This window comes from Apium graveolens, chromosome 3 (genome assembly GCF_009905375.1).
Source record: "Apium graveolens cultivar Ventura chromosome 3, ASM990537v1, whole genome shotgun sequence".
In the NCBI taxonomy this organism is placed as follows: domain Eukaryota; kingdom Viridiplantae; phylum Streptophyta; class Magnoliopsida; order Apiales; family Apiaceae; genus Apium; species Apium graveolens.
The window spans coordinates 33,713,979-33,739,145 of NC_133649.1; the positions used below are offsets into that span (position 1 = coordinate 33,713,979).

The 25,167-nt window shown below is 36.5% G+C and overlaps 1 protein-coding gene across 1 annotated transcript; it reads left to right on the forward strand.

The window, feature by feature from the left end:
- The first annotated feature begins 22,451 nt into the window (after positions 1-22,451).
- Positions 22,452-23,206, forward strand: LOC141714088 (uncharacterized). Its single transcript, XM_074517629.1, has 2 exons — positions 22,452-22,929; positions 23,013-23,206. Exons 1-2 carry the CDS (start codon positions 22,452-22,454, stop codon positions 23,204-23,206), a joined length of 672 nt encoding a protein of 223 aa, XP_074373730.1.
- Positions 23,207-25,167: the final 1,961 nt, after the last annotated feature.

Sequence of the window (25,167 nt, forward strand, 5' to 3'; positions counted from 1 at the left end):
GCCTTTCTCCCCCTCCCCCTCACTTGAGCTTTTCTCCCCCATTTTGTTATCATCAAGTTAGTGGATGATGAAGAGTGTGTAGCCACTAGTTATTGTAGCAGTTGAGTTTGCTGAGCTTGATGTAGATGTATAGCTGTTAGAGAAGCTTCTATTGCAGCCATTCTGGTATCCAAGGAATCTATCTTTGTGGCAAGATCAGAACTCTTCCTGAGTTGTCTCTTAATATCAAGCATTGTAGCTTCTGGAAGTTTAGAATCCAACCTTTCAGAAATGTCCTTTTTCATTTGATCAATCTCATTCTTGATAGAAGTGACATCCTAATTGTGTTAAAAGCCTTGGATTTATTGTAATTGAAGAGAAGCAAGGTGTGCCTGTAGGAGCTTCTTGGTGCTGATATTTGTTGTGGATTGAAGAGCATAGTGTGTCTGACTTATAAGTTGAATGAGGGTGGTCTTGAAATAGTGTTCATCACATTGCTTTGAAAATGCCCAAGATGGCATACCAGATCAGGAACTAGGGCCTACTTCTCCCCCTATGTTCAGTGACCCCTCTTAACTTGCATCACCAAAGAAATCAGCAGATTCCCCAGTCCCATAGTCAACATCAGCATCATCTCTAGGTGCCATAGCTGTGATGGCATCCTTAGTTCTTTACATTGACTAGGTGGTGCGCACCAAGTTCAGTATTCTTTCTACATGTTCATTGCCCTGTTCAGCCAAAAATTGATATGCTGGAACAAGATGAGTAAATGCCTCAGCATCCAAAGAGATGGAACTTATAACATCTTGATTATGTTGAGATAGTCTCTCAATGTCTGCATCATTGGCATTCATTGACTTACTAGCAATGATATCCATCCTTATTCCTCTTGTACCTGCATTTCTCTAAATTTCTTTCTATTTTTGCATCAAGGGCTCCCCTTGGCTCCCCACCCTCACACTCTCACCTTCACCATCTAAGGTGGGACTCCTCTCTCTCACTTTTGCCAGTCCTGAAGAAATGGTCTGTATTTGTTCACTCTTTTTCTCTCCTTTTTCCTGGGAGCAACCCAGACTCTCACTCAAATCATTCCCTTCCCTCAGTCCTAAGAGTGATTGCACTACTATTAAGTCTTCTGCACTTGTAAGAATTGAAGAAATTTGAAGTTATGCAGAGACACGTGACGGATGAAGAATATCCATCGGGTTAGTAGTATGGCTATCCGACGGATGACTGCTGTTAGGCTTATCCGTCGGGATACAATCACTACTCGACGGATGATGAATATCCATCAGGATAGTAGAAATAAAAGAGTTTGGAGTGGAGATTGTAGACTCTGTGCAGATTGATGAAAATTTTGGCAAAGATGTCTCAACAATCACCAAAAGGAATGGTAAATGAGCCAACAAATCATCTAAAAGATGATGCTCACTTACTTGGATTTTTGGCTTCTCCAAGAGAGTTAAAGATGGAGAATTTGGAAGTGATGTATTGATCATGTCAACATTCAGTGAGTGTGTGGGAGAATTTGGTGTATCAGGTGCTTCAATTATGAGAGATTTTGGCTGTGACTCCATATTTATTAGAGCCACATCAATCTGACTTTGAGAAGGTGCAGTGACTGGGTCTTTAGCACCAGTTTGCATTAAGTGTGTGCTCTGTGCATCCCCAGTTGGTTTAGATTTCTTCTTTTCGGCATAAGTTTGGGGTGAGCTAGTGTCCCTTACCCTCTTGGCCTGTGCTCTTGGCTGAGAGCTTTGTTCAATAGTCACATCCTTTTGAGAGGATGCAACTAGTAATGAGCTTAAATCCTTTTTAAGGACTACAGTTTGTTGAGAAACTGTAGTGTGGCTAGGCTGGGAAACACTCACCTCTCCAACCTTATTCTTAGGGCTTCTTTGATTTTCACCCTGTCCCTCAACTTTCTTACCCTCCTTCACACTCCCCTCTTTAGGTTTAGTAGATTTTACAACTGATTTATTTTGAAAGAAATCAGAAGGGGCTTTCTTAGCTTTGGATTTTGGAATTTTAGTTTTGACAGCTTGGGTAGGCATCTGTTTGGTCATTGGCACAGATGCCATAGCTACACTAGAAGGCAAGGAAATGTGTGAGGTTGGAAGAGTAGAGACGGAAGAAACTACCTCACTTACCTGAGGTCCTCCATTACTGGAAAATAGTCTAAGGGTACCTTCTTGTGATGATTTGCTCTATTAAGATCTGCAATTATTCTTTTTTCTTGAACCCAACAATTCAGCTTGTTAGTTGGGTTCTCAATCACAATATTCTCAATAAGATGGTTAGTAAGCATCATAAAAAATCAAGCATAATAGACACTTTTACCTCTCTTATTAAGTTCTCTTAACTTGAAGCCTAACTCAAACAAAACCAAGTCACTGAAATTGAAATACTTATCAGTAACTAGCATGTTAAGCATGGATATATTGATATAATCAAAATTGCTAATCTTACCATAAAACACTTTAGTTACCACATCACACAGATAACTCCATTCTTTCCTAAGACCCAACCTTCTAATTTAACTTAACTTAGAGGTAGTGAGTGCATAGCCCATAGAGTTAAGCATGTTAACAATGTCAGTGTCTGTGTGTGAAGCAGTTACAGTATTATCAGGAATCCTAAAGCATGTTTTGACAATATCACTATTTATGCAAAACTGCTTACCTTTTGGGTGAAAGTGATGGAGCATGGCATAGTTGAGTTTGCACTTCTTCACAAAATCCATCATTTTGTGGTAGTCACCAGACTGTTGAATCTCCTTGTTTACTAAAGCTGAAAAGTTGTTTTTCTCATAGATATAACCGGTTTGAGACATGATTTTCACTACAGGTGCCATTGCTAAAGATTTGAAAGTTTGCAGAGAGAGAGTTTGCTTTTGAGAAGAAAAAATTAGAGCAATTGAATCTTGAGAATGATAAAAGAAAAGAATGAAAAAGAATTTAGCTTTTATACTATCTCAGAGATAAACTGACAAAAATAATAAAGTGAAATAAAGGATCAATAAAAATTGCCCAAAATAGTCATTTTAAAAAAAATGAATAAACTGTAAAAAAATATGTCACTTACCCGTCGTGTTATGCTTACAAACTTTAAGTATACTCGATGGATAATTTTTAGAGAATTAACGGCTAGGTTTGAAACAGTTCAACGGATGAAGATAAAACAGTTATCCGTTGAGTTCTAAAATATTCCAGAAAAATAATTGATTTTTATAGATAAATTTTATTCCGATGGATGATCAAACTCGATGGATAATGAGCATCCGTCGGGATGTAAATTTTGACTTAGCCAAAATTTCATCAAAATAGAAAGATTAAATAAATTTATGGCTGCATAACAACTTGCAAAAAATCTGAAATGATTCAAGAATAATTAAGCATACCTAATTCACTTACCAACCTTGAAAAGGTGGATTCATCAAGTGGCTTGGTAAATATATCTGCAAGCTACTCTTCACTTGGAACAAAAAGCAGTTCCACAATATCATTCATCACATGTTCCCTTATAAAGTGGTACTTGACGTCTATGTGCTTTGTCCTTGAATGTTGTACTAGATTTTCAGTGATGGCAATTGCACTTATGTTATCACATAAAATAGGAATCCTATCCACTTGTAGACCATAGTCCAATAATTGGTTTTTCATCCATAAAATATGTGCACAGCAACTACCAGCAGCAATATATTCAGCTTCAGCTGTAGAAGTAGAAACTAAATTTTGCTTTTTACTGAACCAGGACACAAGCTTGTACCCTAGAAATTGACAGGTTCCTGTTGTACTTTTTTTGTCTATTTTACAACCTGCATAATCTGCATCTGAATAACCAGTTAGATCAAAACCAGAATCTCTAGGGTACCAAATACCAAGTTTTGGTGTTTACTTGAGATATCTGAAAATTCTCTTAATAGCTACTAAATGAGATTCTCTAGGATCAACCTGAAATCTAGCACAAAGACAAGTAGCAAACATTATATCTGGTCTACTAGCTGTTAGTACAGAAGTGAGCCAACCATGCCCCTATAGCTTGAAATATCCACAGACTTTTCTGCAGTGTTTAATTCAAGCTTAGTTGCAGTGGCCATGGGAGTTTTTGCAGTTGTGCAATCCATTAGTTCAAACTTCTTTAAAAGGTCATGAATGTATTTAGTTTGACTAATGAATATTTCATCACTAACTTGCTTAACTTGCAAACCAAGAAAGTAAGTTAGTTCTCCCATCATGCTTTGTAAGTAAGTTGTTCAATATCAGGATCTGACCATTCATGCCTTGGCTTGGGAACTGATGGCTCATTTCCAGTTGCAGCTCTCATTGGTACATGAGGGCCTCACTCTATGCAATCTACATGAGTCTCATCTTGAGAAAGTAAGTGAAGATGCATTTTTACCTTCCAGTGATGGTAATTATCTTTGTCCATAAAAGGAATCTTGACTCCTACATCCTTCTTGTTCATCTTGCTGTTTGTTGTGATCTTTAAACTCTTTGTTCTTTAAGAGCTTGCTCTGATACCAATTGTTAGTCCCTAACAATGCAACAAGAATTACAGAAGGGGGGTTGAATGGAATTCTTGAACCTTTTTCAAAAATATAAAATGTTCTATCTTAATAATATATAAGTGTTTGATTTGCAAAGTGCGGAATAAGAAGTTAGTAAAATCAAAACACAGGTAATTAAAAAACACAAGTCTTTAAAAACTTTCTGGTGGATTTGAATGTATCCACCAGAGATATATATCATATCAAGAGAACCCTGTGTAGCAAGATTAGCTCACAGAGAACAACTAAGTTTATAGAGAAATACTAAGGATGCAGCTTATAATTGTTTCTCAGAGATAATATTCTTAGTCTTGTTCAGTTGTTCTATTTGCTACTTCTTGGTTTATATATCACCAAGATTACAAAGTAATAAGACAAGATAATAAAACAAAACCTATCAAGTCTAATACTATGGTGCTTCATTACTCTATTCCAGCATCTTTGAATATCTTCATAATAGCATGGAAATGGCAATGCTTCTTTGTTCTCTAAAACCCAGTTGAATAGGCTTCTACGTTCCTTTTGCATACACTCGACGCATGTGACTGTGTTGTCACTGTCAACAGATGTTTGAATTAATTATCCGTCGGGTACATGATCATCCGTCGGGTTGCCTTGTTGATCATCCATCGAGTGGCATTGTTGTTTATCCGTCGGGTAGCTATCTGGCACTTGACCTCATTTCATTTATGCAGAATTACAAGACATCATCTATGTACAATTAATCAACCTATTCTGCATATCTAATTAAAGTCAACATGACTTGAGTGCTACTACAGAATTTAAACAAGGTGTATGCAGAAATGTGCTACAGACTCATTATTACACAAGCTACTCACTCAATGGATAATAAATCATTATCCGTCGGGACTATATTGAGTCATCCGTCGGGACTATATTCCTTATACGTCGAGTGCTACATTTTTCACTAAGTAAAATCTACTAAGATGTTTTGTTAATGAAATCATCAAGTTCACAACATATCCACAACAATCTCCCCCAATTTATGTCTACTGGAATTGTAGCCATAAATTAAGAGAAACTTGATGATAACAAAACACCCTAAAAATACAACTTTAAAAGTAAGTAGATAATACTGTAAAGTGCTTCAAATAACAAAATGCACAAAGATTAGCTCACAGTCATTTTCAAGGTGCTCCTCTAGCCTGAGCAGATTAATCTAATTCCTTGAAGATCTGGATCTCTTTCCAAGCTTTCTGTTGTTTTCTTCTATCTGATTTTGGAGTTGTCTGTGGAATTCCAGTTCATCAGATTCTGAGAGATTTAGCTTTTCTTGCATTTCCAAAAGAGTCTCATTGCTAGAGATGCTCAATTGGTCTTCTAATCTGAAAAATCTTCTAACTCCTTTGTCATCTATGAACTCCATCAGCCAGTAGGGCCTTAGATGCACTCCACTCCCTGTGTAAGGAATAGTTAGAGTCTTTAGGAGTGCATCTTTAGCTCTAATACTCCTCAGTTCTTCAATCTTCTTTAGAACAAGTCCTCTTGCAGTTACATTGAATCCAAAGTTCTTCTTGAATGATGAATAAACCTTTATCAACACAGATTGGCTTTCTTGAAGGATCTTGTGAAGTGGCCATTGAATCTTCTTTCCTCCCTTGTACTTGAAAATTAACCTTTCAGGTAGATTCCTGTAGGCATCAATCCCTCTAAATTCTTCCAGTTCATCTAGATAGAGGTTTAGATCAGAGAATTCCTTGATGTCACATAAGAACATGTAATCTCCTTTTTTGACTTTGGGTTGAGCTTTGGTTAGAGATTTGGATTTGAGAGGTGACAGCTTCACTTTCTTGACTGCTCTTGACTTTGTTCTCTTTGGCTTGTTAAGGATTGGCAAATTGAAGTCAGGAATTGGTAGACTTTCCCAGTCTATTGATTCATCCTTAGGCACAATAGGTTCACTATGAATGTACTTGTAATGATCCACCACCTTAATGTCTTCAAATACCACTGAGGGTTTTGATGATTGAGTTGTAATTGGAATGGATTCCTTGGGAAACTGATCCTTCAATTCCTTACCAACAAAGTTCAATTTCCTTTTGGTTCTTTTGGCCAATTCCTTGTATCTGTGAGATTTCTTCTGTTGTGGTTCAACTTGCTTCTTTGGATCTTGAGATTCAGTGATTTCAGATGGCTGAGCAGGAATTTGTTGTGTTGGTTTCACAGCTTGTAGCTTGGCCAAGATAGCAGCTTGCTATTTCTTTTATTTAACCTTTTTAACATCTAGGGCAGCTTGCTTCTTTTCTTGCTTCAATCTTGCCTTTTCTTCTCTCTTTGCTTCAGCAAATTGAGGATGTCCAACCACCACACAAATTTCTTTACCATTCCTGAAAACTTTAGCAAATCTTATTTTCAAAGTTGAATCAACTGGATCCTTGTCAAAAGCAATGGATCTTGACAACAGTTTCTTCTCATCAGGCTTTGGTGTCTCATACACTATATCCAAAGGGCTCTTTAGTGATGATTTTGGATAGTTCATCCTTGGCTTCAAAAGTACTTCAGCCTTTGGAGATTTGATGCAGGATGGTTATCCTCTTTCCAGATAGTTCATGCTCATTTCATTCACAAAGATTTTCCTGACTTGAGAGTGATGAATGGCTGACTTTTATGGCTTCTTTGCTAGCCCAAACTTCTTTTGAATATCCTCATCAATTTTCTCCCAGTTGATTAGATTCAACTGCTCCTTTTCAGCTGCTTTCAAAGTAGCTACTGCTTCCTTTATTAGATCAATACTGTCCTTAGTTGGTGGCTTTGAGATAGTAATTAAAGGCACAATTACTTTGCTAACTTGAATGTTGAGCATTTTTTGTTCCCCCTCACTCCTAGAACTCTCTTTCTCCCCCTTTTTGTTATCATCAAGCTGAGTAGAGGAGAAGGTTTGTGCAGCCACCAGTTTCTGAAGCAAGTCTGTTTGTTGAGCTTGGTGTAGATGAATTGCTGTAAGAGATGCTTCCATTGTTGTCATTCTTGTATCCAAGGCATCTATCTTTGTGGCAATATCAGAATTTTTCCTGAGTTGTCTCTTAATGTCAAGCATTGTAGCTTCTGGAATTTTAGAGTCCATCTTGTCAAAAATGGCCTTTTTCATCTCATCAATATCACCTTTGATAGTGTTGACATCTTAAGCATGTTGAAAACCTTGGATTTGTTGTAGTTGCAGAGAAGCAAGATGTGCTTGAAGGAGCTTTTTGGTGCTGGAATTTGTGGTGGTTTGAAGAGCAGAATTTGTCTGATTTATGAGTTGAATCAGGGTTGTCTTGAAGTAGTGTTCATCACATTGCTTTGAAAATGCCCAAGATGGCATGCCTGGTCTTGAACTAGAGCCTACTTCCCCCCCTATGTCCAATGGCTCTTCTTCACTATCTCCACCTTCACCTTCAAAGAATTCTTCTGAACCACCAGTCTCATAATCAACATCACCAGCTGTAGAAGGTAAAGCCGTGATGGCATCCTTAGCTCTTTGCATGGACTGTGTGGTGTGCACCAAGTTTAGCATCCTTTCTGCATTGTCATTGCCATGTCCAGCTAGAAGTTGGTAGGCTGGAACAGGGTGAGTAAATGTCTCAACATCTAAGGAGGTGGAATCTATAACAGCTTGAGTTTGCTGAGATAGTCCCTCCCTGTCTGCATCCTGGACATTCATTAACTCACTTACAATAACATCCACCCTTATATCTTCAGTACCTGATTTTCTCTCATTTTCTCTCTTTTCTTGCATCAAGGTCTCACCTTGGCTCACCACCCTCACACCCTCACCTTCACCATCTAAGGTGGGACTCCTCACACTCTCTTTTGTCAATCCTGAAGAACTGGATTGCATATTTTCACTCTTTTCCTCACCTTTTTCCTGGGAGCAACCCAGACTCTCACTCAGTTCACTCCCTTCCCTCAATCCTAGGAGTGATTGTACTACCACTAAGTCTTCTGCACTTGAGATAATTGATGACATTTGAAGCTGTGCAGAGACACTCGACAGATAAGGGATATCCGTCGGGTTATCCATCGAGTGAGTAGAAATGAATGTGTTTGGAGTGGAAACTATTGTGGACTCTTTACAGATTGATGAGAATTTTGGCACAGATGTCTCAACAGTTCCTGAAAGAATTGGCAAGTGAGCCAACAAATCATCCAAAAGATGATGCTCACTTGCACTAGATTTTGGCTTCCCCAACAGAGTTAAAGAAGGGGAATCAGGAATTGATGTGTTGATCATATCCACATCCAGAGAGTTTGTGGGAGAATTTGGTGTTTGGGTTGCTTCTATAACTAAAGATTTTGGCTGTGACTCCACATTTATTGGAGCCACATCAAACTGACTTTGAAAAGGTGCAGTGACTGTGTCTTCAACACCAGTTTGTACAGTGTGTGAACCCTGTGCATCCCCAAGGGTTTTTGGTTTCTTCTTTCTAGTATAGGTTTGGGGTGAGCTTGTGTCCCTTACCCTTTTGGCATGTGCTCTTGGCTGAGAGTTTGTTCAATAGTCACATCCTTTTGGGAGGATGTAACTAGAAATAAGCTTATGTCCTTATTAATCACTACAGTTTGTTGGGAAACTGCAGTGTGGCTAGGCTGGGAAACACTCACCTCTCCAACCTTATCCTTAGGGTTTCTTTGATGTTCACCCTGTCCCTCACCTTTCTTACCCACCTTCGCACTCCCCTCCTTTGGTTTGGTGGATTTTGCAACTGGCATCTCTTGAGAGATACCAGAGGGGGCTTTCTTTGACTTGGATTTAGAAATTTTTGATGGTTTGGTAGCTTGGGTAGGCAATTGTTGGGTCATTGACACAGTTTCCAGAGCTACACTAGAAGGCAAAGAAATTTGTGAGGCTAGAAGAGTAGGGACAGCTGAACTTACCTCACTTACCTAAGGGGCCTCCATAACAGGAAAATAGAAGAGTGGCACCTCTTTGTGATGGTTTGCCCTGTTCAAATCTGCAATAATCCTTCTCTCTTGAACCCAACAATCTAATTTGTTGGTTGGGTTCTCAAGCACAATATCCTCAGAGAGGTGGTTAGCAATCATCATTAAAAATCTAGCATAATAAACAGTTTTACCCCTATTATTTAACTCCCCTAACTTAAACCCCAACTCAATTATGATAAGATCACTAAAGTTTAAAAATTTATCAGTAATAAGCATGTAAAGCATGTTAAGCATAGAGATATTGACGGAATCAAAATTACTGATTTTACCAAAAAAGACCGTGGTAACTGCATCACACAGATAACTCCATTCCTTTTTAAGACCCAACCTCCTAATATCACTTAATTTAGAAGTAGAGAGTGCATAGTTCATGGAGTTAAGCATGTTAATAATGTCAGTGTCTGTGTGTGGTGAAGTTACAATATTATCAGGAATCTTGAAACATGCTTTAAAAATATCACTATTAACACATAATTCCTTTCCTTTAATAGTGAAAGTGATAGTCTTATCAGCTGAGTTGTATATAGCAGTTGTCCACATCTCTTCAACAACCTCACAGTAGATGGTGGGTGATTTCAGCATGGCATAGTTAAGTTTGCAGTTCTTCACAAAATCCATCATCTTGTGGTAGTCACCAGACTATTGAATCCCCTTGTTCACAAGAGCAGTGAAGTTGTTCTTCTCATAAATAAATTCAATTTGAGACATTATCTTGACGACAGGTGCCATTGTTAGAGAGTAAAAACTTGTAGAGAGAGAGTAAGTGCTTTTGAGACAGAAAGAAATTAGAGCAGATGATTTGAGAATGATAAAAGAAAAGTAATGAAAATGAATTAAGCTTTTATATTATCTCAAAAATAACTGTCAATAATAATAAAGTAAAATAAAGTAACCAATAAGAATTGCCCAAAGTAGCCGTTTAAAAAATAAACTGTAAAAATTCCATCAATTATCCGTCGTGTTATACGTACAAACTTTAAGTATACTCGATGGATAATGTTCAGAGAATCAACGGCTAAGAATAAGACAATTCGACGGATGAGGATAAATCAGTTATCCGTCGAGTCATAAAATATTCCAGAAAAATAATTGATTTTTATAGACAAATTGTATTCTGACGGATGAGCAAACTCGATGGATAATGATCATCCGTCGGGATGTAAGTTTTGACTTGGCCAAAATTTCGTCCAAAACAGAAAAATCAATTAAATGTCTGGTTGCATAACAACTTGCAAAATATCTGAAATGATTCAAGAAAAATTAAGCATACCTAATTCACTTACTAACCTTGAAAAGGTGGATTCATCAAGTAGCTTGGTAAATATATCTGCAAGCTGCTTTTCACTTGGAACAAAATGCAGTTCCACAGTACCATTCATCACATGTTCCCTTATGAAGTGGTACTTGATGTCTATGTGTTTTATTATTGAATGCTATACTGGATTTTCAGTGATGGAAATTGCACTTTTGTTATCACAGAAAATATGAATCATATCCACTTGCAGACCATAGTCCAACAATTGGTTTTTCATCCACAAAATCTGTGCACAACAACTACCAGCAGCAATATATTCAGCTTCAGCTGTAGAAGTAGAAACTGAATTTTGCTTTTTACTGAACCAGGACACAAGCTTGTTTCCTAGAAATTGACAGGTTCCTGTTGTACTTTTTCTATCAATTCTACAACCTGCATAATCTGCATCTGAATAACCAGTTAGATCAAAACCAGAATCTCTAGGGTACCAAATGCCAAGTTTTGGTGTTCCCTTGAGATATCTGAAAATACTTTTAATAGCTACTAAGTGAGATTCTCTAGGATCAGCCTGAAATCTAGCACACAAACATGTAGAAAATATTATATATGGCCTACTAGTTGTTAAGTACAGAAGTGAGCCAACCATGCCCCTATAACTTGAAATATCCACAGACTTTTCAGTAGTGTTTAATTCAAGCTTAGTTTCAGTGGCCCTGGGAGTTTTTGCAGATGTGCAATCCATTAGATCAAACTTCTTTAAAAGATCATAAATGTATTTAATTTGACTAATGAATATTCTATCACTAACTTGCTTAACTTGCAAACCAAGAAAGTAAGTTAGTTCTCCCATCATATTGACACCAAATGAAGTAAGCCAGCCTCCTGGTTTTGAAGATCCAACTTATTTATATATATGAGGAAGAAAGTATGGAAGCTGGTACCCAAGCCTAAAGGAAAGAATCCAATTGACACCAAATGGGTATTCAGAAATAAGATGGATGAAAATGGCATAGTGGTCAGGAACAAAGCTAGATTGGTTGTTAAGGGCTATTGTCAACAAGAAGGAATAGATTTTGATGAAACTTTTGATCCTGTTGCAAGACTTGAAGCCATCAGAATTTTCTTAGCCTATGCAGCTCATGCCAATTTCAAGGTCTATCAAATGGATGTCAAAAGTACATTTCTGAATGGAGTTTTGGAGGAGGAAGTCTATGTTAGTTAGCTTCCTAGTTTTGAAGATCCAAATTTCCCAAATCATGTCTACTATCTTTTGAAAGCACTTTATGGACTGAAGCAAGCACCTAGAGCCTGGTATGACACTTTATCAAAGTTTCTTTTGGAAAATCACTTCACAAGAGGTACTGTTGATAAAACTTTATTCTTTATAAATGTTAATGGCCCTAGAATACTTGTTCAAATTTATGTAGATGATATTATATTTGGCTCTACAGATGAAAAACTTTGCAAAAAGTTTGCCAAATTGATGCAAAGTAAGTATGAAATGAGCATGATGGGAGAACTAACTTACTTTCTAGGTTTGCAAGTTAAGCAAGTTAGTGATGGAATATTCATTAGTCAAACTAAATACATTCATGATATTTTAAAGAAGTTTGATCTAATGGATTGCACATCTGCAAAGACTCCCATGGTCACTGCAACTAAGCTTGAATTAAACACTGCTAAAAAGTCTGTAGATATTTCAAGTTATAGGGGCATGGTTGGTTCACTTCTGTACTTAACAGCTAGTAGGCCAGATATAATATTTGCTACTTGTCTTTGTGCTAGATTTCAGGCTGATCCTAGAGAATCTCATTTAGTAGCTATTAAGAGAATTTTCATATATCTCAAGGGAACACCAAAACTTGGCATTTGGTACCCTAGAGATTCTGGTTTTGATATAACTGGTTATTCAGATGCAAATTATGCATGTTGTAAAATAGACAGAAAAAGTACAACAGGAACCTGTCAATTTCTGGGAAACAAGCTTGTGTCCTGATTCAGTAAAAAGCAATCTACAGCTGAAGCTGAATATATTGCTGTTGGTAGTTGCTGTGCACAGATTTTGTGGATGAAAATACCAATTGTTGGACTATGGTCTACAAGTGGATATGATTCCTATTTTCTGTGATAACAAAAGTGCAATTTCCATCACTGAAAATCCAGTATAGCATTCAATAATAAAGCACATAGACATCAAGTACCACTTCATAAGGGAACATGTGATGAATGGTACTGTGGAACTGCATTTTGTTCCAAGTGAAAAGTAGCTTGCAGATATATTTACCAAGCAACTTGATGAATCCACCTTTTCAAGGTTAGTAAGTGAATTAGGTATGCTTAATTTTTCTTGAATCATTTCAGATATTTTGCAAGTTGTTATGCAACCAGACATTTAATTGATTTTTCTGTTTTGGACGAAATTTTGGCTAAGTCAAAACTTACATCCCGACGGATGATCATTATCCATCGAGTTTGCTCATCTGTCGGAATACAATTTGTCTATAAAAATCAATTATTTTTCTGGAATATTTTATAACTCGACGGATATGGCTTTATCCTCATCCGTCGAATTGTCTCAATCCTAGCCGTTAATTCTCTGAACATTATCCATCGAGTATACTTACAGTTTGTAAGCATGATACGACGGATAAGTGGCGGAATTTTTACAGTTTATTTATTTTTAAAACGGCTATTTTGGGCAATTTTTATTGGTCCTTTATTTCACTTTATTATTTTTTGTCAGTTTATCTCTAGGATAGTATAAAAGCTAAATTATTTTTCATTCTTTTCTTTTATCATTCTCAAGATTCAATTGCTCTAACTATTTTATTCTCAAAAGCAAACTCTCTCTCTGCAAAGTCCAAATCTCTAACAATGGCACCTGTAGTAAAAATCATGTCTCAACCCGGTTACATCTATGAGAAAAACAACTTCTCAGCTTTAGTAAACAAGGAGATTCGGCAATCTGGTGACTATCACAAAATGATGGATTTTATGAAGAACTGCAAACTCAACTATGTCATGCTGGAATCACCCACCATTTACTGTGAGGTTGTAGAGGAGATGTGGACGACTGCAGTGTACAACTCAACAGACAAGACCATCACTTTCACTCTAAAAGATAAGGAGTTTTGCATAAACAGTGATATTATCAAAGCATACTTTAGGATTCCTGATAATATTGTAACTGCTCCACACACAGACACTAACATTGTTAACATGCTTAATTCTATGGGCTATGCACTCACTACCTCTAAGTTAAGTGAAATTAGAAGGTTGGGTCTTAGGAAATAATGAAGTTATCTGTGTGATGTGATAACTGAAGTGTTTTCTGGTAAGATTAGCAACTTTGATTCTATCAATATATCAATGCTCAACATGTTTTACATACTAGTTACTTATAAGTATTTCAATTTCAGTGACTTGGTTTTGTTTAAGTTAGGCTTTAAGTTAGGAGAACTCAATAAGAGAGGTAAAAATGTCTATTATGCTAGATTCTTTATGATGTTTGCTAACCAACTTATTGAGAATATTGAGATTGAGAACCCAACCAACAAGCTGAATTGTTGGGTTCAAGAAAGAAGGATTATTGCAGATTTAAATAGAGCAAATCATCACAAGGAGGTGCCCCTGTACTATTTTCCAGTAATGGAGGGACCTCGGGTAAGTCAGGTAAATTCTATTGTCTCTACTCTTCCAAACTCACACATTTCTTTGCCTTCTAGTGTAGCTATGGTATTTGTGCCAATGACCAAAGAGATGCCTACCCAAGCTACCAAACCAACAAAAGTTTCTAAATCCAAAGCTAAAAAAGCCCCCTCTGATTTCTTTTAAAAGAAATCAGTTGTAAAATCTACTAAACCTAAACAGGGGAGTGTGAATGAGGGTAAGAAAGGTGAGGGACAGGGTGAAAATCAAAGAAGCCCTAAGGATAAGGCTGGTGAGAAGAGTTTACCCAAACCTAGACACACCACAGTTTTCCAACAAACTGTGGTTGTTAATAAGGAAATTAGCTCATCACTGGTTTCATCCTCCCAAAAGGATGTTACCATTGAAACAAGCTCCCAACCACGAGCACAGGCCAAGAGGGGTAGGGACACTAGCTCACCACAAACTTATGCTAGAAAGAAAAGATAAAAAAACCCTTGGGGATACACAGGGCTCACACACTGTGCAAACTGGTGCTAAAGACACAGTCACTACACCTTCTCAAAGTCATGTTGATGTGGCTCCAATAAATGTGGAGTCACAACCAAAATCTCTCATAATTGAAGCACCTGATACACTTAATTCTCCCACACACTCACTGGATATTGACATGATCAATACATCACTTCCAAATTCTCCATCATTAAATCTCTTGGAGAAGTCAAGAATCCAAGTAAGTAAGCATCATCTTTTAGATGATTTGTTGGCTCATTTACCATTCCTTTCTGAGACTGTTGAGATATCTGTGCCAAAATTTTCATTAATCTGCACAGAGTCTATAATAGTCTCCACTCCAAACTCAATTATTTCTTATATCCCGATGGATATTTATCATTCGTCGAGTAGTGATTGTATCCCGACGGATAAGCTTAACAGCAGTCATCCGTCGGATAGTCAAACTGCTGACCCGATGGATATTCCTCATCCATCAGGTGTCTCTGCACAGCTTCAAATTTCATCAATTCTTACAAGTGCAGAGGACTTAGTAGTAGTACAATCACTCTTAGGACTGAGGGAAGGGAGTGAATTGAGTGAGAGTCTGGGTTGCTCCCAGGAAAAAGGAGAAAAAGAGTGAACAAATGCAGTCCATTTCTTCAGGACTGGCAAAAGTAAGTGAGAGGAGTCCCAAGGTGAAGGTGAGGGTGTGAGGGTGGGAATCCAAGGGGAGCCCTTGATGCAAAAATAGAGAGATCATGAGAGAAAAGTAGGTACATGAGTGATAAGGATGGAAATCATTACAAGTGAGTCAATGAATGTCAATGAAACAGAAAGGAAAAGTCTATTTCAGCAAGACTATCAAGCTGTTATAGACTCTATTTTCCTAGATGCTGAGACATTTACTCACCCTGTTACAGCTTACCAAACTCTAGCTGTACAGGGCAATGAGGAGGCTGAAGGGATGCTACAACTGGTACACACTACACAATCTCTACAAAGAGCAAAAGATGCAATCACTGCTATACCTTCCAATACTGGCAGTGATTTTGAATTAGCTGAAGATTCATTTAGAGAAGCTGGTAGGGATGATTAGAAAGACAACATGAGCATAGGGGGGGATGCAGACACTCCAGCCTGGATGCTAACAAAAGAGTGTTCCTACTCCCATCTCCAATCAACACTATTCAAGTTGATCCATGACATCCAAGCAGCAATTCAATTATCGAATAATGCTAGCACAAAGAAGCTACTTACAGCTCACCTTGAAGCACTTCAACTACACAAAATCCAAGCTCTTCATCACAGTCAGAGTGTAGATAAAATCAAACAAGAAATTTCTGAAGTAAAACAGGATTTCAAAGCAAGGTTGGATGCTAGAATGCCTGAAACTACCATGACTGAAATAGCTCATAAGCTAAGGAAGGAAACTGATCTCAATAGAAAAGTTTAAGCCATGGACTCAAGATTATCTAATGTAGAAAAGTCAATGGCCAAGATACTTACCAATCAAGAAACTCAAACTGCTCTACTCCAACAGCTGGTGGCTGCTCAACTCCCCTCCACTCAATAACTTGATGCTAACAAAAAGGGGGAGAAAAGCTCAAGTGAGGGGGAGAAAGGTGCAAGTGAGGGGGAGCCATAGCTAAACATACAAGTCAGCAAAGTGATTGTGCCAACAATTGCTTTCACAAAGCCACCATCCCGGGACAGCATTGATATCATAAATCTGGCAGCAGCAAAACTGAACATAGATGACAAACTGCTAAAGATTGATATAGCAGCAGCTGAGAAGGAATTGAAAGAAAAGTGGAGAAAGATAGATGCAGAGATTTAACAAAAGTTTGGGCCAATTCAGAAACCAGATAAAGTCTTTAGTCATCACTCTCAAGTCATCAAAATTTATGTGAATAACATAAGTATGAACTATCTGGAAAAGGGTCAAACTTCTTGCATCAAATCTCCAAAAGCAGATTTAATCATGAAGCTTAAAAGAAACTATCCAAAGTTTTCAGACAAGAATCCTATGGATACTATGTATGAGACACCTAGGCCAGATGAGAAGAAGCTGTTGGCAAGGTCAATTGCATTTTACAAGGATTCAGCAGATTCAGCACTTAAAAAGAGAATTGCTAAAATTTACAGCAACGGTAAGGAGATTTGTGTGGTGGTTGGACACCCACTGTTTGTGGAAGCTAAGAAGGAAGAGAAAGAAAGAATCATGCTATAAAAGAAGCAAGCTGCCTTGGATGCTAAGAATCACAGCCAAAGGAAGGAGCAAGCATCTATCTTGGCCAAGCTTCAAGCTGTAAAAACCACAACAGAATCTTATGCACAACCATCTGAAATTGCTAAATCTCAAGATCTAAAGGTGCTAGCTGAACCTCAACAGACAAAGAAACCAAGGTACAAGCAAATAATCAAGAGAAAATTGGACTTCAGTGATGAGGAAAAGGAAGACTCTATTCCCAAGAAGCCTACAACTACAACTCAAACATCAAAACCCTCTGTGGTATTTGAAGAATTCAAAGTGGTGGATCCAACAAGGAATATTCATGGTGAGCCCATAATTCTGAAGGATGAACCAGTAGCCTGGGATAGTTTTCCAATTCCTGAGCTGAACTTTCCTATCTTCAAGGCAAAGAAGATAAAGTCAAGAGCAATCAAGAAAGTGAAACCAGTGTTTCTCAAATCCAAGATCTTAACCAAATCCCAACCCACAGTCAATAAGAGAGATCTCATGTACATTTGTGATATTAAAGAGTTTTCAGACTTGAATCTCTAGTTGGATGAACTGGAAGAAGTAAGAGGAATTGATGCTTACAGACACCTTCCTGAAATACTGGTATTTAAATACAAGGGAGGGAAAGAGTAACATGGCCTCTTCACAGGATTCTCCAAGAAAGCCAATATATTCTGATTAAAGTCTACTCATCCTTCAAAAAGAACTTTGGATATAATGTGACTGCAAGGAGAATAGTTCTTAAGAAGATTGAGGAGCTGAGAAGTGACAGAGCCAAAGATGCACTTCCAAAAACTCTATCAATTCCCTTCACATGAAAGAGAGTGCATCTGAGGCCTTATTGGCTGATAGAATTTATGGACAACAAAGGAGTTAGAAGATTCTTCAGATTGGAGGACCAGTTGAGTATCTCTAGCAATGAGACTCTTCTGGAAATGTAAGAAATGCTAAATCTCTCAGAAGCTGATGAACTTGAATTCCGCAGACAACTCCAGAATCAAATAGAGGAAAACAACAGAAGACTTGGGAAGAAATCCGGACATTCAAGGAGATAGACTTATCTGCTCAGACTAGAGGAGCACCTTGAAAATTGATTGTGAGAACTCTTTGTACACTTTGCTTTGTTCAATTTTCAGTAAAATTGCAGCACTTATTAGTTTTATCTACTATTTTTTAAACTGTATCTTTAGGATGTTTTGTTATCATCAAGTTTCTCTTAATTTATGGCTACAATTCCAGTAGACATAAATTGGGGGGGATTGTTAGGAATATGTTGTGTACTTGATGATAAGCTAAACAAAACACCTTAGTAGATTTAATTTAGTGAATTTTATAGCACCCGATGGATGATCAATTATAGTCCCGACGGATGATCAATATAGTCCCGACGGATGACTAACTGATATCCATCGGGTGAGTATCTTATGTAACAATAAGTACTGTAGCACATTTCTGCAAACAACTTTGTATAGATTCTGTAGTAGCTTATGAATCATGTAGACTGCTAGTAGATGTGCAGAATAGGTTAATTAAATGTAAATATAAGACGTCTTGTAATTCTGCACAAATGAAATTGAGTCAAGTGATAAATGGCTACCCGACGGATGATCAACAAAGCCACCCGACGGATGATCAATAAGGCTACCCGACGGATAACAAGCATGTACCCGATGGATGATCAATTCAAATATTTGTTGACAGTGACAACACAGTCACATGTGTTGAGTGTTTGCAAAAAAGGAATGTGGTAGCCTATATAGCAGGGTTTTGAGAACAAAGAAGCATTGCCATTTCCATGCTATTATGAAGATATTTAAAGATGCTGGAATAGAGTAGTGAAGCAGCATGGAGTTAGAATTGATAGGTTTTATTTTATTATCTTGTCTTATTACCATGTAAACTTGGTGATATATAAACCAAGTATAGCAAGTAGAACAACTAACGAATAGACTAAGAAAATACATTCTCGGAGAAACATTTGTAAGCTGTATCCTGTAGCATTTCTCCGCAAGTTTAGTTGTTCATATTTGTAACTGCAGCTGTGAGCTATTCAAGCTTCACAGGGTTCTCTCGATATATATATATATATGGTGGATACATTCAAATCCACCAGAAAGTTTTAAAGACCTGTGTTTTTATTACTTGTGTTTTGATATATGTAATTCTTTCATTCTGCATTTTACAAATCAAACACTTATATATTATCGAGTTAGAACATTTTTCATAAATCTCAGAAGAAGCCAGAATTACATTCAACCCCCCCTTCTGTAATTCTTGTTGTACTGTAAGGGAATAACAGATGATCAATTCAAATATCTGTTGACAGTGACAACACAGTCACATGCGTCGAGTGTTTGCAAAAGGAATGTGGCAGCCTGTTTAGCAGGGTTTTCGAGAACAAAGAAGCATTACCATTTTCATGCTATTATGAAGATATTCAAAGATGTTGAAATAGAGTAGTGAAGCAGCATGGAGTTAGACTTGATAGGTTTTATTTTATTATCCTGTCTTATTACCATGTAAACTTGGTGATATATAAACCAAGTGTAGCTAGTAGAACAAACAATGAAGCAAACATATTTTAGAAGAGAAATAGATAAAGTTGTAATTGTTAAGAATTTCTCTGTAGTTTATTTGTTCACTTGTAACAGCAGCTGTGAGCTATTCAAGCTTCACAGGGTTCTCTCGATATATATATATATATATATATATATATATATATATATATATATATATATATATATATATATATGGTGGATACATTCAAATCCACCAGAAAATTTTAAAGACTTGTGTCTTTATTGCATGTGTTTTGATTTATACAATTATTTCATTCCGCACTTTGCAAATCAAACACTTATTTATTATTGAGTTAGAACAGTTTTAAAAAATCTCAAAAAGAAGCCAGAATTACATTCAACCCCCCTTCTATAATTCTTGTTGTATTTTTAGGGAATAACAATTGATTAGATTGTTTGTTGATTGATAATCTTGATTATTTAACTGGTCTGCACTTTGTACTTTGAGTTTTACCTCGAGATCTCTAGTTTGGTATATAGAGAACTTGATATCGCGATAAGTATATTGGTTTATCTAGATCTCTCATTACTCTATAATTGTTTGACTTCTCGAAGTCTTTGAATTTTTTATAAGAGAAGTTGGCTTGTCGAGATCTCTAAATTTTGCATGTAGAACCGACTTATCGATATCTCCAATCTTCATGTCTTCAATTTTGCTTGTCGATATATTTGAGTTCTCTAGTGTAGAGATGACTTGTCGATATCTCAAAGATCTCTAGTGATATTTAACTTGTCAATATCTCTAAAATCTCTAGTGATAATTTTGACTTGTCGATATCTCCAATCTTCATGTCTTCAATTTGACTTGTCGATATCTCTGAGACTTCTCTATAAGCTTTTCTTAACTTCTTGATAAGGCATTATGGAGTTCTCGAATGACTTCTCTATAACACTTAATCTGTGACTTGTAGACTTCTTGACTTAGAATGTTTTTCACAAAACAGATTTATTCAACTCCAAACTTCTTCATACTTTCTCTAGGGCATGATCTTCATGATCTTCTTTCAGAGCTTATTCTCAGGCTTGAAACTGTTTACAGAAAAATACCTCAGTTTAGTCTATTTACATTTTTACAGACTTAAATGTTACAATACAAAATGCAAACTTAGATTTCAATACAACTTATTTAAGATTGTCAATTTGACTTAGTCTTGTTAAAGTACATACATGTCTTGCACAACAATCTAACATTACTTTAGGGGTCAAAATGTCACTTAATCTTCCATTTAACGAGAAATTCATATTCTGCAAGTTATTATACATTTGTAACAAACAATCTAATTATTGACTACAAGCCACCTAATTGCAATCCTTTAAGTTGAGGATTACAAATCTTCAAATATCGAGGGCTAATATCATAAAATGCTTATTAATAATCAAATAATCTTAAAATAAAATAGACATGAACATCCTTTTGGATGAATGAGAACATCCTCAGAGTAGCACTTATCAATATCATCACAGTAACAAAGAATGTTAATATTTTTCTTAAAAATTCAAAATTATGTGAGTGAATATAAAGATAATTTTTACATTGTTGATTTATTGAAGGATGTGATCAACGAGGTTGCATGCTTCATGTTGTTACCCATAATTTCCCGATATATAAAGTTTCATGTATAAGTATTGAGTCACAGTTTTTTCATATTTTTTGGACATCGTGTGAAATTTCATGAGTACAATTGAATAGTGATATTTCTAATTATTTGATGTTAGTAAAGAATTTCATTATTAATTATTATATAATGTTAACAATGTATTATAAGTTTGTGAACTTAAAGTTTTTTTCGGTTGTGAAAATAGGGTTTGCTTTAAATGACTGCGATAATAAAAAGTTTAAGTAAATCAAATGTGAATTATTAAAGATGTTTGTTTCTGAGGAATGGAATTCTTATTGTGAGAATGATATGGGGAAAGTGCAACATGTGAAAGAAAAATTTTGAACAACATTTGGTAAGATAAGATTGATATGATTATCTCATTTACTAATCCAATTCATGGCATATTTCATGAACCCGATACAAGTAAACATACACTTTCCTTGATTTATAATATATGGAATATAATGATTAAGAAGGTCAAACAAGTACATGCCTTTTTGAAAGAAATGATTTGTGTTAAAATATTTGAATAAAAAATAAAGTGATTGTCAAAGCGTATCGAGGAAGTCTCTCAAATCTTACCAAGGAAGACTTGTAAAGCTTATCGAGGAAGACTTGTAAAGCTTATCGAGGAAGTTTTGTAATACTTAATGAAGAAGATTTGAATAGCTTACTTAGTACGCCTTGTAAACCAACTACTATAATAGCTCATTTAGCTAATAAAATACAACATAACTTTCTCTCCATCTTCTATTCTCCTATACTTTCTCTACATTAAACATAACTAATATTTTCATTCAAGGTTTATAACACGTTATCAGCACGAGTCTCTGCCAACTGAAGCTTTATTCTCGAAAGAGCTACGACTTATTCTGACCCACGAGTCCCCATCAACTAAAACTATTTCATAAAAGAGGTACGTTTTCTTTTCCTCATTTTCTTCTAAATATTATTGCATATTTATGTTACTGATTGAAATCTATAAAGATGGCTATGCCGTCAAGTAATACTACTATAAAGATGGCGCTGCCGTCAAGTAATAATCAAAAGTTTTCTGGCCGGCTATGCCGTCGTAACTTTTGTATAAAGTTATTATTTCAACTTGCATGTTTAAATATTATGTGACATATTATATCTTATTTAAAATCTATTCAGAATGGCGAATCTTGCAAAATTAGAGTTTGTTGCCTTGGATGTTTCCGGAAATAATTATTTATCATGGGTCCTTGATGCGAAATTACACCTTAGTGCTAATGGCCTAAAAGATACTATTGACCCGGAAAAGATCCCAATTGTTGAACAAAATGCAAAAGCGATTATCTTTCTTAGGCATCACATCCACGAAGATCTAAAATTTGAATACCTCACTATCAAAAATCCACTCACCCTTTGGAATAATCTCAATGATAGATTTGATCACCAAAAACTTGTTCACTTGCCATCTGCCCGATATGACTGGATTAATTTGAGGTTACAAGATTTCAAATCTGTAGCTGAATATAATTCTGCTCTTTTCAAGATAAGCTCAAAATTAATTTTATGTGGTGAAAATATTACTGATACTGAAATGATTGAAAAGACCCTCTCAACCTTTCACCCCAACACTATGATCCTGGCTCAACAATATAGGGAGCGTAATTTTCAGAAATATGGCGAGCTGATATCTCTCCTTCTTGTGGCTAGTTGCTATTGAAAAATCATCAGATACGTCCCACAGGCTCTGCCCAGTTACCTGAAGTACATAACACGTCATTCCTGAAGAATGAACGTGGGAAAGGGCATAGAGGAGGACGGGGTTATGGACAAAATTGTGGACGTGGAAATTTCCGTGATCGGTTTCACAATCAATATCATTCTGGCCACCTGAAGTGGCAACGTGATGGTTACAACTCTGGCCACCAGAAATGGTAACGTGAAGTGCCAAATAAAAGAAAGGCGCCCCAAGAAGGAGAGAACTGAGGCATCTGTCATAGGTGCGGATCTGAGGGGCACTGGCAACGTACTTGTCGCACACCCAAACATCTTGTTGATCTCTACGAGTCATCCAAAAGGAATAATGGAAAGAGAGTAGAAACCAACTTCGCTAATTATAATCTAGTTAATGAACCAGTTAATAAGGCCTCAAATGAAATAGACACTGGTGCTAATCTTTATTATGGTTTAGACGACTAGACTTTATATGTATTGTCATGATTTACTTATTTTCTTTGTGTTTTACTTATGTACTCATTTTATGTACTTGTTTCATGTTGTTGTTCTATGTACTCGGTTTGTTTTAATAAAGATGTTTTTCGTTTATATATGTATAGAGATGGAAGATATATGCATTGTTGACTGCGCAACCACACACACTATTTTACAGAGTCAGATATACTTCTCACAGTTGACTAAAACCAACTCACATGTCTGGACGGTATCGGGTACATCAAATATAATAGAAGGTTTTGGAAAAGCTAGTTTTCTTCTACCAAATAAGACACACATACACATACAAGGGGCTCTATACTCTAGCAAGTCAACTAGAAACCTACTGAGTTTTAAAGATATCCGTCTTAACGGGTTTCACGTTGAAACTATTAATGAGAATGAAAAAGAATACATTTTCATCACCTCAAACACCATTGACAATAAAAGGGTCCTAGAAAAATTCCACTCGGTTTCTTCAGGATTATATGTTACAAGTATACGAGTTCTTGAATCTCATAGTGTCAACATCCCCAAAGTCATAGACCCAAAACTATTTTCCCTTTGGCACGAAAGACTCGGCCATCCAGGAGTATCTATGATGCGTCGTATCATTGAAAATTCTGTGGGACATCCTCTTAAAACTCAAAAGATAATATCCCAAGATGAACTTCATTGTTCAGCATGTTCTTTAGGAAAACTTATTGTCCGACCATCCCCAGTTAAGCTTCAAACCGAGTCCCCGCAATTCTTAGAAAGAATTCAAGGTGACATTTGTGGTCATATACATCCATCTTCTGGCCCATTTAGGTACTTTATGGTTTTAATTGATGCGTCAACTCGATGGTCTCATGTATGTCTACTTACAACCCGAAATACAGCCTTTGCCAAATTACTTGCCCAAATAATTAAACTCCGAGCTCAATTTCCTGACCATCCCATTAAATCAATCCGACTAGATAATGCTGCTGAATTTACATCTGTAACTTTTAATGAATATTGTATGTCAGTAGGAATCTCAGTCGAACACCCGGTGGCTCACGTACATACACAAAATGGTTTAGCAGAATCCTTAATTAAAAGACTTCAACTTATTGCCCGTCCCTTACTCCTAAGGGCAAAGTTACCTATATCTGTTTGGGGTCATGCAATACTTCATGCTGCAAATATAATTAGAATAAGGCCTTCTGATTACCACAAACAATCCCCTCAAGAATTAGTTCTTGGTCAAGTACCTAATATATCTCATTTAAAAGTATTTGGTTGTGCTGTGTATGTTCCTATATCACCACCACAAAGAAATAAAATGGGACCTCAAAAAAGAATTGGTGTATATGTTGGTTTTGATTCTCCATCTATTATAAGATATCTGGAACCATTAACTGGTGATGTTTTTAGTGCTCGCTATGCTGATTGTCATTTTGATGAAACCATGTTCCCTAAATTAGGGGGAGATAATGATTTGCATAAATTAAATTCCGAAATATCATGGAATGCATCAGGATTAAATTCTATTGATTCACGTACTAATCAATGTGAATCTGAAGTTCAAAGAATTATTCATATGCAAAATATATGCAAAATGCCTTTAGTGACTCAAGACATATTATAAAGTCACATATACCTGCTGTTAATGCTCCGGCACGAGTTGAAATCCCTACTAAAAAATCAATTCCTGGAGAATTGAT

Bases quoted from the DNA above. Each gene is read 5' to 3' on its own strand.
- LOC141714088 (XM_074517629.1), top strand. From the start codon at position 22,452: ATGGCGAATCTTGCAAAATTAGAGTTTGTTGCCTTGGATGTTTCCGGA. The intron at 22,930-23,012 runs GTAATTTTCAGA...TACGTCCCACAG, and splicing joins GGCTCAACAATATAGGGAGC to GCTCTGCCCAGTTACCTGAA.